The following is a 13,932-nucleotide window of genomic DNA, read 5'->3' as shown; positions in this document are numbered from 1 at the left end:
AGCCACTAGCCACATGGAGGTATTGAACACCTGAAATGACTAATTTTGGTATCCAAGATGTTTAAAGAAAAAAATAAAGAAAGAAATAATAAAAAAAGGAAAAGGGAAAAATAAATTTAAAATTTTGAAAAAAGCAATGACTAGTCAACCGAATAACTGTATTTTAATTGTATCTATTTATTTATTTTTTTAGAGACGGAGTCTCGCTCTGTCACCCAGGCTGGAGTGCAGTGGTGCAATCTCAGCTCGCTGCAACCTCCGCCTCCCAGGTTCAAGCGATTCTCCTGCCTAAGCCTCCTGAGTAGTTGGGATTACAAGCGTGCTCCACCACGCCTGGCTCGTTGTTTAATTTTTTAATTTTTAGTAGAGACAGGGTTTCGTCATGTTGGCCAGGCTGGTCTCAAACTCCTGGGCTCCAGTGATCTGCCTGCCTCAGCCTCCCAAAGTGCTGGGATTACAGGTGTGAACCACCACGCCCAGCCCGTATCTAATTTTAATTTAAGGTGTAACAGTAACAGGTAGCTAGTGGCTATCATATTAAAAGGCACCGATACAGCTAGCTAGCAATGCTGAGTGAAAAACTGTGTTCAGTAGGAGAATGGTTATTTTTGTGTATTGAAATTATAGATTATTCTAATATTACTTTATTTGCATGTCCATGTCAGTAATTTCTTTTTATCCCCTTGGGTTTATTTTTAATAGAGGATAAACTTTACAATGTCACTAATTTCTAATTATTCTATAATGAATATATATTACTCTGGTACTAAGAAGAAAATATTTAAAATGAAAAACAGAAAGGAAAAGTCTAAACCAAAGGGCCCGGAGTGGTGGCTCACACCTGCAATCCCAGTACTCTGGGAGGCTGAGGCGGGCAGATCACTTGAGGCCAGGGGTTCGAGAACAGCCTGGCCAACATGGCGAAACCCCATCTCTATTTATAAATAATTTTTTTTTAAAAAAAGAGTCTAAGCCAAAGGTTGACAAACTATAGCTCATAGACCAAATGTAGTTTATCATGTTTTCCTATGACCATGAGCTAAGATTGGTTTTACATATTAAATGGTTAAAAAATTCAAAAGAAGAATAATGTTATGTGACACATAGAAACTACATAAAATTCAAATTTTACTGTGCATAAATAAAATTTTATGGGAACACAGCCAGGCCCATTTATTTATGCATTGTCTATGGCTGTCTGTGAGCTACAACAGCAGAGCTGAGTAGTTGTGACAGAGACTCTGTGACCTGAAAAGACAACAATATTTACCTTCCAGCCCTTTGCAGAAAAATCTGCCGTGTCCTGGTCTAAGGCAATCAAGGGAAATAAGAAGTGTGTGTAGCCATCTTCATTCATCTGTTCATTCATTCATTCAACTAGGTATTGAGCACCCATTTGTGGGTCAGGCCCTAGGAAAGGGCACTTCTAGAGGATGAAAGGAGCTGCTTTGTCTCTACTTAAGGACTGGGGAGAGAAGGCTATTTAGAGCCAGGTGCTTTGCAAGCTGATTCTCAAATAGCTTCATTGTGATACTTGTGAAGAAAACTGTCAGCATGTGGAAAAAGCCCTTTCCATATTGGCTTCCCTTGCATTTTCTGCCATTCTGCAGTTTTCCTATAGAGCTGCTTGGGGTTGCAGCTGTCTGCCAGGGAATGCAGAGTGTTTCCCAGAGTTTGGCTGAGGCCTGGGATGAAGACTCACCCATACTGTGTGCCTATCAATAAGCTCCTTCCAGAAGCGCAGCTGTAGCTGGGAGGGCCCCCACTGCACTCTGGAGAGGAGAAATGAAAACGAAGGCAAGGGTGAATGAGGCTTCAAGGGTACCAGTGGTCTCCACAGGAGAGACTCTTAGAGATCAGCAGCCCATTGTACAGAAGAGGAGACTGAGGCCCAGAGAAGAGGAATAACTTGTCCAGAGCCAGATTAAAGCACATATTTTATTGACTAGGCCTGTGATTTCCACATCCCTGGTCACAAAATAATAAAGAGATATCATCTATACAAAATAATAAAGGGCATTTTGATGTGGTGGAAAGGGGATCAACTTGGGAGTCAGACCTAATATTGAATTCTAGTTCCAAGTCCCAACGGCTATGTGACTCTGGACATGTCATTTACTCCCTCTCAGTCTCTATGTTCTAATCTGTAAATTGAATAAAGTATCTACCACGTTTTCACATGTAAAGGAAAGAAGATAGACCATTACCTCACACCATATAAAAAAACGAACTCAACATTGGATCAAAGACCTAAATAAATATAAGACCTAACGCTATAAAATTCTTAGAAGAAAACATGGGAAGGGGGAACAGGTGCGATGGCTCACACCTGTAATCCTAGCACTTTGGGAGCTCCAAGGCTGCCAGATCACTTGAGCCCAGGAATTTGAGACCAGTCTGGGAAACCTGGCAAAACCCCACTGTTAGAAAAAATACAAAAATTAACCAGGTGTGGTGGTGTGTGGCTGTGGTCTCAGCTACTTAAGAAGCAGAGGTGGGAGGATTGCCTGAACCTGGGAGGCAGAGGTTGCAGTGAGCCAAGATTGTGCCATTGCACTCCACCTAGCCTGGGTGACAGAGCAAGACTCCATCTCAAAAACAACAGCAACAAAAAAGCATTTTGATTGTACTTAATGCCATTGAATTGTACACTCTAAAATGGTAAAAGTTGGTGAATTTTGTGCAATGTGTATTTTACCATAATAAGGAAAAAAGTACGTACCACAGTAGGTCATTGGTTGGGGTAAGTAAGGGAAGTTTGCTCCTGGTCCCTGCTGGGCACTGTGCATTAGCCCTGTACATAGTTGTACTAGTTTCACCAAACTATCTGCTTGATTGCAAGAGGTGGGCCAGAGCTCATTCATTCATTTAGTAATTTTTCCATCAATTTGTTCAGTCAACAAATACACATTTAGCACCTACTGCGTGCCAGGCATTGGGGATTGTGGTCCTGACCCCATGGAACTTCCATTCTGCAGCTGGGAGACAGTGTATAAGAAGATGAATGTGTAACTAAGAAAGCTCTTTTCTTTTTTTTTTTTCTTTTCCTTTCTCTTCTCTTTTCTTTTTTTCTTTCTGTCTTTCTTTCTTTCTTTTCTTTCTCTCTCTCTCATTTTTTTCTCTCTTTCTTTTTTTCTCTCTCTCTCTTTCATTCGTTCTTTTTTTTCTTTCTTTTTGAGACGGAGTCTTGCTCTGTCACCCAGGCTGGAGTGCAGTGGCGCTATCTTGGCTCACTGCAACCTCTGCCTCCCCGGTTCAAGCGATTCTTGTGTCTCAGCCTCCCGAGAAGCTGGGATTACAGACGTGTACCACCTCACCCAGCTAGTTTTTGTATTTTAAGTAGAAATGGGGTTTTGCCATGTTGGCCAGGCTGGTCTCGAACTCCTGGTCTCAAGTGATCTTCCCACCTTGGCCTCCCAAAGTGCTGGGAATGCAGGTATGATCTACTGTGCCCAGCCTAAGAAGCTAATTTCTGATAATAAGTGCTTTAGGGAAATGCAAAATAAGATGATGTTCCTGGGATCACGGTGGGTACACCAGCCATGATGCTCAGGGAGTTGTCCACAAGGCTGTGACATTTAATCTGAGGCCTGAATGCTAAGAGGAAGGCTTCTATGGGATTCTCTTGTGCTTGTTCTCATGCATTTTGGCCCTCGTGCTAGGCTCCCAGAAGACCCAAGGGCTGCCTCCAGCTTTCCTCCTCTGAACATCTCAGGTAATATGGGGAAAGCATGAGAAAGTGAGCCAGTCCCAACAGGCAGCTGCTGCATCTGACATGTCACACACATGTCAGGGCTTTGTTCTGCTGTCATTGTGATGACTGGGACCGCCAGCACTGCCAGCCCAAAGGACGCACGGCAGTGCAGTCCCCCTTCTGGCTCAAGACGTAGTGAAATGACAGGGGAGCTGGGTCATACTGCCACCCCCATGCTCTGCAGGACTTCCTAAAGGCAGAAAGTGAACAACAGACAATTCTCATGCTCAAGATGTCAGTGGTGCCAAGCTTGAGAAACCCTGCCTGAGTTAATGTGTATGTAGTTCCAAGAATACAGAAGGAGCTTAGTACATCCTGGGTCCCTTCCTCCTGTGGCTAGAGATACCCTGCCTATTTACCCCAATTCTTCTTGACAGTACATGGCTGTGGTATCTCCAGGGATCAGTTGGAGTGTAGCTCCCTCATCGAGACTGATGGAGAAAATAGCTAAACATGTACTTCTTTTCTGAGATCTTTGATGACTTGACTTCTGACAGTGCTTGGCATGCAGTAGGAGTTCTAGGAATACGTATCAATTTCACTGCATGAAAAGGACAGCAGGATGCTGAGGAAGGACATCTTGGGGAGCTCTTGGCCCTGAGGCACTGTCCAGGAACTCTGTGCTGAAACTTTACAGAGGAGGAGAAAACCCCAAAAATGTGGCACATATACACCATGGAATACTATGCAGCCATAAAAAAGAATGAGATCATGTCCTTTTCAGGGACACGGATGAAGCTAGAAGCCATCATTCTCAGCAAACTAACACAGGAACAGAAAGCTAAATACCACGTGTTCTCACTCATAAGTGGGAGTTGAGCGGTGAGAACACATGGACACAGGGAGGGGAACATCACACACAGGGGCTTGTCAGGGGATTGGGGGGCAAGGGGAGGGAGATCATTAGGACAAATACCTAATGCACGCGGGGCTTAAGACTTAGATGACGAGTTGATAGGTGCAGCAAACCACTATGGCACATGTATACCTATGTAACAAACCCGCACATTCTGCACATGTATCCCAGAACTTAAAATAAAATAACAAAATAATAAAGAAAATAAAAATTTAAAATAAATAAATAAAACAACTTTATTAATTTTATTAACATAAAAATTTTGTTAAAAGAAAACCTGAACTGAGACTGAACTCTTCCCCACTGAGAAAGCAAGCCCAGGCATCCTTTCTCCCTCTCGTCCTCATCTCTCCTCCCTACAGACAATGGAAGATGAAAATCAGGAGACAGAGCCGGGCGCGGTGGCTCAGGCCTGTAATCCCAGCACTTTTGGGGGCTGAGGCGGGTAGATCAACTGAGGTGAGGAGTTCGAGACCAGCCTGGCTAACATAGTGAAACCCTGTCTCTACTAAAAATACAAAAAACAAAAAAATTAGCTGGGCATGGTGGCAGGTGCCTGTAATCCTAGCTACTAGGGAGGCTGAGGCAGGAGAATCATTTGAATACGAGAGGCGGAGGTTGCAGTGAGCCGAGATGGTGCCATTGCACTACAGCCTGGGCAACAAGAACAAAACTCCATCTCAAAGAAAAAAAAAAAAAAAAAAGAAAGAAAGAAAGAAAGAAAGAAAAGAAAATCAGGAGACAGCATGGCAGAATGGTTATATCCTCAAACTCTGGAGTTAAAGAGAGTTGGGCTCATATTCTGGCTGTGACAATGAAGAATTACGTGACTTTACATAGATGACTTCACTTCTGAGCCTCAGTCCCATCTGTAAAATGGGATGATGATCATAATGCCTGCATCTCAGAGATTTCATGAGTGTTAAGTGGGAGAAGTGCCTTAGAGCACGTAGCAGGCAGTGGCTGGCATGTAGTAAGCACTCAACAAATATTAGCTATGACCATAAATGTTTTCATAATCATCACTCTTGTAGTTTGGGTTCTCCTAGAAATAGATTCTGAGACAAAGATTTGAGTGCTTTATTTGGGAGGTGATCTCAGGATGATTCCAGGAGATATTGGTGGGTCGATAATAAGGGGTGGGTTATCTAGCAAATAATCACTGTGGGTGACTGCAGCTCCGTTCCATTGGGGAACACTGGGAGCCGGCACAGAACAGTCACTTTAGGATTATCCCACCGTGGAGCAAGGAAGCTGGGGTATTTCTACACCAACTACTCCCCGTCATTGGCCAAGAACTGCTTGCTCAGGATGTCAGCTCCCCAGCACTTCTGGCCACCTGTCCCTTTCAGGTTGAGCAGACTCTCAGACAACCAAAGAACATCCTCAGGGTGAGTCTCAGATGATAGAGGCAGGTGAACTTGCAAAGAAATGGAAAATGCTGCACAGATATTGGCTTTTCCTCCTGCACCATCACCTGTGGCCACAGCTAAGGTTCTAAATGCCTCTCTGCTGGGCTATCATAGTCTGTGCTCACTTCTGTAATAGCATTTGTCAACTTCATTAATTCATTCAGTCATTAATTCTCTAGTTCATTCACACCCTCATGTATTCATCCATTTACTCACTTATACTTCCACACTTAACTGCTGACTAAGTGCTACATGCAGGCCTCAGGCTCCTAAATGGTCTATTCCAGGGGTGTCTCCGCCTGGCCAGGAAGCTCCTTGGGGAGAAGTCCTGGGCCCGATTGGTCTTCTGGTGCCAGGTATTCAGCACAGCATCTGGCACACAGCAGGGCTCAGGATGTGTTTAAAGGAGCTGAAGCAAATTAGAGCCCAGAGTAGGGTTTTTCTCTTCTACAAACTGAGCATGCTGTGAAGACCCAGGCTTTGTTCAAGCTGGGTACTTGTTAACCTGATGTTTCAAATACCTGTCCTACGAGAAAAGTCTTTGTGAAATGAATCTTGGGAATCCTGGAAGTTTTCAGACATGAAGTGTATGCAAACGCTCAGTCTCCTGCTGAATTCAGAGGCAGCAGAGGGAGGGGCTCTGCCTGGAAGGTGCCAGGCTGTATGCTGGGTCCCAGAGGCAGCTCCTGACTTGGAGTCACCAGGGTTCAAGGTCAGACCCACCGTTCCTTCTCAGGCATTTGTCTCTCTCAGCCTCAGCTATTTTTGTTTTATTTTGTTTTGAGAGAGCGTCTCACTCTCATCACCCAGGCTGCAGTGCGGTCTTGGCTCACTGCAGCCTCGATCTCCTTAACTCAAGTGATTCTCCCACTTCAGACTCTTGAGCAGCTAGGTCTACAGATGTGCACCACTATGCCTGTTTATTATTATTTTTTTTTTTGTATTTTTAGTAGATACGGGGTTTCACCATGTTGCCCAGGCTGGTCTCAAACTCCTTAGAGGATACCGTGGAAACTCCTGCCCTAGAGTCAGGCCCATCAGGGCTCCCACCCAGCTTTCTCGCTCACAGACTGTGGGATCCCTAGTGGGTCCCTCCTCCCCAGGGACCCTCAGTTTCTGTGCCTTTAAAGCAGGGTGATACAGTGAGACGTGCCAGACAACCAAGCAGGTGAGATGATTTTCATTCTGATTTCCTGAGCACCTGGCTCAGGTGCTGGGCTGCTCTAGGGCCCTGGATAAGGATCTTTGCATGAAAGACCTCAATGTCACATGAACACACATGGATCACATGAGATGGGTCCTGGGAAAGAGCTTTAGAGTGGGCTAGACGTGGTGGCTCATGCCTGTCATCCCAGCACTTTGGAAGGCTGAGGTGGGAAGATCACTTGAGCCCAGGAGTTTGATACCAGCCCAGGCAACATAAGGAGACCCCATCTTTACAAAAATACAAAAAATAAATAAATTAGCCTGGTGTGGTGGTATGTGCCTAGGTCCTAGCTACTCGGGAGGCCAAGGTGGGAGCACTGTTTGAGCCTGAGAGGCTGAGGCTGTAGTGAGCCGTGATAGCATCACTGCACTCCAGGCTGGGTGGCAGAGCAAGACCCCATCTCAAAAAAAAAAAAAAACATAAATAAAATGTAGGCTGGGCGCGGTGGCTCACACCTGTAATCCCAACACTTTGGGAGGCTGGGGCAGGTGGATCACCTGAGGTCAGGAGTTCGAGACCAGCCTGGCCAACATGGTGAAACCCTGTCTCTACTAAAAATACAAAAATTAGCTGGGCATGGTGTCACAGGTGAACAGACAGGTGAACTTACAAAGAAATAGAAAATGCTTGCAAAGAAATAGAAAATGTCTGTGGTCCCACTTACTTGGGAGCCTGAGGCAGGAGAATCGCTTGAGTCCAGGAGCCGGAGGATGCAGTGAGCCGACATCACGCCATTGCACTTCAGCCTGGGAAACAGAGCGAGACTCCATCTAAAAAAAAAAAAAATTAAAAAACTTAGAATGCACAAGTGTAAGGAAAGAGGAAAGATTATTGCCTAGCCCAGTGGTTATTAACTGGGGCCATCTAGCCACAGCTGGAGACAGTTTTGGTTGTCATGACTGTGGTGGGGGGTGGGAGACAGGGAGGTGCTCCTGGCATCCGGTGGGTAGAGGCCGAGGGGACTGCTGAATGCTCTACAATGCATAGGACAGTATCCTATGACATGGGGTTACTGAGCCCAACACGTTGGCAGTGCTGAGACTGAGAAACCTCACTCTAGTGTAACTCCTCTAGTCTGACAAATGAAACCCAGAAAGGTCTAAGATGATCCAAGGTGTGATCAGCAGACTGACCTTGGGCAAGCTTTAATTTCTCCAAGCCTCAGTTGCTTCATCTGTAAAATGGACGTAAGAATAATAGTACTTACCCCACAGGGCTGTGAAGAGGTTTAGAAGGGATACAGAGTCAGGGCTGGGAAAACACAGGCAGAAAAATAGGAGGAGTGGGAGGACCTCCCCCAGCCTCCAGGTGGGGCCCCCTCTTGATTTTAGCTCTGAACTCTTCCCCAGGTGACCCTCCCACTGGAACATCCAGGTATGTGTTGTCATAGAAACCTTTCAGGGACGGTGCACTCGAGAGCTTGACTGATTTTTTTTCTCCCCAAAATAACCCACCCTGTCAGTCAAGTAACACTTAGGCGAAGTGGTTAGGCAAGTGAGACTGTTTTACCATCATTAACTGTTGAGCAGGCCGCCTACTTGGGGAATTTCCATTCTCCCAAGACAGACAGTTAATAGAAATGCAACAGAGATTAATAATAATAGGGAGATGATGATGATGATGGCATGGCTACCACTTTTTTTTTTTTTTTGAGACGGAGTTTTGCTCTTGTCACCCAGGCTGGAGTGCAGTGGTGCAATCTTGGCTCACTGTAACCTCTGCCTCCCGGGTTCAAGTGATTCTCCTACCTCAGCCTCCCAAGTAGCTGATTATAGGCGCTTGCCATCATGCCCTGCTAATTTTTGTATTTTTAGTAGAGATGGGGTTTCACCATGTTGGCCATACTGGTCTCGAACTCCTGACCTCAGGTGATCCACCCGCTTCAGCCTCCCAAAGTGCTGGGGTTACAGGTGTGAGCCACCACGCCTGGTGATGGCTACCATTGTTTGAGCTTTTCTTCCTTGCCCGGTTATATGCTAGGTGCTTGACAGACATTACCAAGTCCAACTTTGAGAAGTAAGTACTAGTAGTGTGTGCATTTTACAGACCAGGATTCTGAGGCTCAGAGAGGTGAGTGTTGGAGCTGGTTTGAGTTCAGATGCCAGGTGCCATGTTCTAACCATCAAGCTTTATTGCCTCTGAGGAACCTCCAGTGGAAAGGGGTGCTGGGGGAAGGCTCTGTTCCTTTTGTCCCTGTCTCCAGGACCCAAACCATCAGCTTCATGCTCTTTCTTGGTGAGCTCTGAAGCTGGAAACTCCACCACCAGTCCATGCATCCCACTGTGAAGGTTGTCACCTTCCTGGTCTAGAAGAAACGCTCCAAAGAAACACCCCCAAGAAACGCTCCCACATGGCTCTAACAGCAGTTGGTTCCTGAAGCCTGAGGCAGGCAGAATAAGACTGTCATCATGTCCCAGCCCTGGCACGTCAAACCCTTCGATCCTTCCAAAGACAATGGCACAGCATAAGCTCCAATCCACAGGGCTCCTGGATTCCTTCAGACAAACAATACTCACCCTGGGCAGGGGTCATGGAAAGAGCTCTGGGTTTCCAATGGAAAGACAGAACTGGTGTTAGATCCCACCTCTTGTTACTTCTTTCCTATTTTTATTTTTAGGGACAGAGTCTCGCTCTATTGCCCAGGCTGGAGTGCAGTGGTGCGGTCACAGTTCACTGTAACCTCAAACTCCTGGGCTCAAACGATTCTCTTGCCTTGGCCTCCTGAGTAGCTGGGACTACAGGCACGTGCCACCACACCCAGCTGATTGTTTTTCTTTTGGTAGAGACAGTCTTGGTATGTTGTCCAGGCTGGTCTTGAACTCCTGGACTCAAGTGATCTTCCCACTTCTGTCTCTTAAAGTATTAGGATTATAGGCGTGAGCCACCATGCCAAGCCCATTCTTGCTACTTCTGAGTTCTGTGACCTCAGACAGCCTCTGTAAAGATTCGAGCCTTAGCTTACGTGTCCCTAAAATGGGTACAGGAGGCTGGGCACAGTGGCTCATGCCTGTAACTCCAGCATTTTGAGAGGCCAAAGTGGGAGGATTGCTTGAGGCCGGGAGTTCGAAATCATCCTGGTCAATATAGTGAGACCCTGTCTCTACAAAAATATAACAATAATAGTGATAAAATAAAATAGAATAAAATAATATGAGTACAAAGTTGTTGGGCAGATAAATGAGATCAATTTTAAGTTCTTTTTTTTTTTTTTTTTTTGAGACGGAGTCTCGCTGTGTCGCCCAGGCTGGAGTGCAGTGGCTCAATCTCGGCTCACTGCAAGCTCAGCCTCCTGGGTTCACGCCATTCTCCTCCTCAGCCTCCGCAGTAGCTGGGACTACAGGCGCCCGCCACCACGCCCGGCTAATATTTTGTGTTTTTAGTAGAGACAAGGTTTCACCATTTTAGCCAGGATGGTCTCGATCTCCTGACCTCGTGATCTGCCCGCCTTGGCCTCCCAAAGTGCTGGGATTACAGGTGTGAGCCACCGCGCCCGGCCAACGGTAATTTCTTAATAAAGGCGGGTTTTATCCGAATTCGGGTTTGGGGCTAGCTGGGTACTGGCGGCTCTCAGAACTCACGTGCTACTGTACAATGTATAGCAGGTTAGTTAGGGTCCCCCGAGAGTCACTGTAGACCCACACTTTGGCATGGCTGCCAGGACTGATGATTACCTTGGATTCCTTTCTGGCACGTCTGGCCCTGGATTCATGAGGCTGGGGCACCACCTTGTGGTGAGAATCCTGCCAGGGGCCAGCAGGGACGCAAGGTGCCTGAGGGCCCTGCTTCCCTCAAGCCGCGGAACCTGGGGGAGGAGAACATGACATCCAGACCCTTTGGGAGACTTGAAGCCAAGACCAAACTCCTCACCTGTCTTCCCCACTGGTCGGGCCAGAGTCCGGAGCCCTGGTAGCTCTGGGTTTCCGTTCACTCATCCGCTCACCCACTCAGCACAGCTCCTCCTCCTCCTCCCCCTCCTCCTCCCCCCCTCCCCCTCCTCCTCCCCCTCCCCCTCCTCCTCCTCCTCCTCCTCAAGACTTGCCCACTTGCCGGCCCAATCTCCCCACCTGAAGCAGCGACCGCCCTCATTCACACTCTTCCAGCCCCCGATGGCTCTATTGTTCTTTCTAGTACTTACCAACACTGCCAAGGCTATAATTCTCAAACCATTAAAACATAATTATCTTAAAGTCAGTAGTGAGTATGTATTAAAAGTCTTATTTACTTTACTAATGAGGGCCTAGGCACAATGACAAAGCTGGCTCCAATGAGAATTCGAAAAACAGGGATTCTTCTAGGAAGTAGGAAAAATGAGGAGATAAAATTGCCATATTATGCTGGGCGCAGTGGGTCACACCTGTAATCCCAGCACTTTGGGAGGCCGAAGCAGGCGGATCACTTGAGGTCAGGAGTTCGAGACCAGCCTGGCCAACATGGTGAAACCCCCATCTCTACTAAAAAAAAATACAAAAATTAGCCAGGTGTGGTGGTGTGTGCTTGTAGTTCCAGCTTGGGAGGCTGAGGCACGAGAATTGCTTGAATCCAGAGGGCAGAGGCTGCAGTGAGCTGAGATCGCACCACTGCACTCCAGCCTGCGCAACAGAGTGAGACTCCATCTCAAAACAAACAAACAAAAAAACAAAACCAAAACCAAAAACAGGCCATGTTACACATAAAGTCAGTTAATGTCCTACAGGGCAAAATCACTGTACCCCTTGGGGTGATCTTCCTACTAGACAGAAGAGAAAAGCATCACATGATTTCAGTTCAACAGAAATGAAAAATGTGGCCAGATGTGGTGGCTCACACTTATAATCCTAGTATTTTGTGAGGCTGAGGTGGGAGGATGGCTTGTGCTCAGGAGTTTGAGACCAGCCTGGGCAACATAGTGAGACCCCCGTCTCTACAAGAAATACAAAAAATTAGCTGGGTATGGTGACTTGTGCCTGTAATCCCAGCTACTTTCGGGGGCTGAGGTGGGAGGATCGCTTGAGCCCGGGAGGTCGAGGCTGCAGTGAGCCAAGACCGCGCCACTGCACTCCAGCCTGGGTAACAAGGTAAGACGCTGTCTGGAAAAAAAAAAAAAGCGAAGTCCTCGCACCCTAATCAATTTAATCAATTGTATACACAAGTGCTGCACTGTCCTGATGGCTCTAGCACGCAGTCACCTTTTTGCCTCACTTGTAGCTTTTGGATTGTGGTTCTTTACACTACCTGACATTATATTTTGCATTTATTTGTTTATTGCACGTTGCCTCCTCTAGAATGTAGGCTCTGTGACGGCAGACAGGTGGAATGCCTGGCTCCCTGCTGCCTCCCAATACCTCATAAATATCCAGCATGTGGACAGTCCTTGGTAGATATTTGCAGAATGGCTGGGAGGGTCAGGCTGGGCAATTCATATGATGCCAGCCCTGTCATTCCAGGACTCATGATCTGGTGAAGGATGGATGATTATCATACCAAGTTTTTTTTGTTCTTCTTTTTTTTTTCTCATTCTGTTGCCCAGGCTAGAGTACAGTGGCGCAATCTTGGCTCACTGCAACATCTGCCTCCCAGGTTCAAGCAATTCTCCCTTCTTAGCCTCACAAGTAGCTGGGACTACAGGGGCGCACCACTGTGCCCAACTAATTTTTGTATTTTTAGTACAGATGGGGTTTCACCATGTTGGCCAGGCTGGTCTCCAACTCCTGACCTCAAGTGATCTGCCCACCTAGGCCTCCCAAAGTGCTGGGATTACAGGTGTGAGCCAGCGTGCCTGGCTGATTATCACACCAAGTTTTAAATGGGCTGTGGATACCGGGGAAGGCTTTGTGGAAGAAGGGGCAAGGGAGAGGGGCTGGGTGGGTGGTTTCAGAGGGTGAGGAGGGGTTGCATTAAGGCACATGGCCAAGAGAGTGGTGCATTCTCGGAGTGGGGAGGATTCAATATGGTGGATGAGATGGGGCTGGGAAGGGAGGCAGGGGCCAGGCCTTGGAGGGCCTTGTGGGCCCTGCAAAGGGATTTGGGCTTTGTGCAATGACCTCCCAGAGTGGGTGTCTACAGTAGAGCCTTGACTTGCACTCTGGTCAAATCTGGACTGAAAAGCCAAGTCCCAGCCCTCACAAAGACGGAGATATATTCATAGCAGGAAGATCTTTCGGTATATTTACATGCTGGAGAGTAAATATTTTCAAAAATCCCTCACAGCAGCTCAGGATATCCTTCTGACCGATGCCAAGTATTCACCTGAGGATATGAGGCATACCATTTCCACCTAGCTCTTCTGGAGCCGAGGAGCAACCGGGCTTCAGCCAAGATCTTTGAGATTGAGCCTGGGGACTTCCTCCCCATTCCCTGTCTCCTTCAGCTTCGCAGTGGCTTGTAATGTTTCTTTACGATGGGGTGCACATTTCTGAGACTATATCCCTTGGGTTCTGGATGAGTTTGCTTTGGTAACAAATGACCACAAACTGGGGGATTAAAACAGTGGAAATGGATTATTTCAGTTCTGTAAACCAGAAGTCCGCAATCAAGGTGTCAGCAGGGACTCACGCCTCCAAAGGCTCGAGGGGAGGGTTCTTCCTTGCCTCTTCCAGTTTCTGGTGATCCCGGGTGCTCCTTCATGTGGCAGCATCACTCTGATCTCTGCCTTCATAGGCCATCTTCGCTGTGGTTCTCAAATCTCCCTCTCCTTTCTCTTATAAAGACATCAGGGCAGAGCACG

General features: G+C 46.9%; 1 protein-coding gene across 6 annotated transcripts in view; it reads right to left on the bottom strand.

Annotated features, from left to right (window-relative positions):
- The window catches only part of ABAT (4-aminobutyrate aminotransferase), a 161,749-nt gene that overhangs the window by 111,059 nt on the left and 36,758 nt on the right, over positions 1 to 13,932 (bottom strand). For all 6 annotated transcript variants that reach the window (XM_063796604.1, XM_054668151.2, XM_016929376.4 and 3 more), the window contains one exon: positions 7,894 to 7,999. In XM_063796604.1, coding sequence (XP_063652674.1) covers positions 7,894 to 7,999 — 106 coding nt within the window. The remainder of the gene's footprint in view (positions 1 to 7,893; positions 8,000 to 13,932) is intronic.

The sequence above is a fragment of the Pan troglodytes genome, chromosome 18 (genome assembly GCF_028858775.2).
Source record: "Pan troglodytes isolate AG18354 chromosome 18, NHGRI_mPanTro3-v2.0_pri, whole genome shotgun sequence".
Lineage (NCBI taxonomy): Eukaryota > Metazoa > Chordata > Mammalia > Primates > Hominidae > Pan > Pan troglodytes.
Note: the sequence above shows the minus strand (reverse complement) of the source record. Positions and strands in the feature narration are given on the sequence as shown.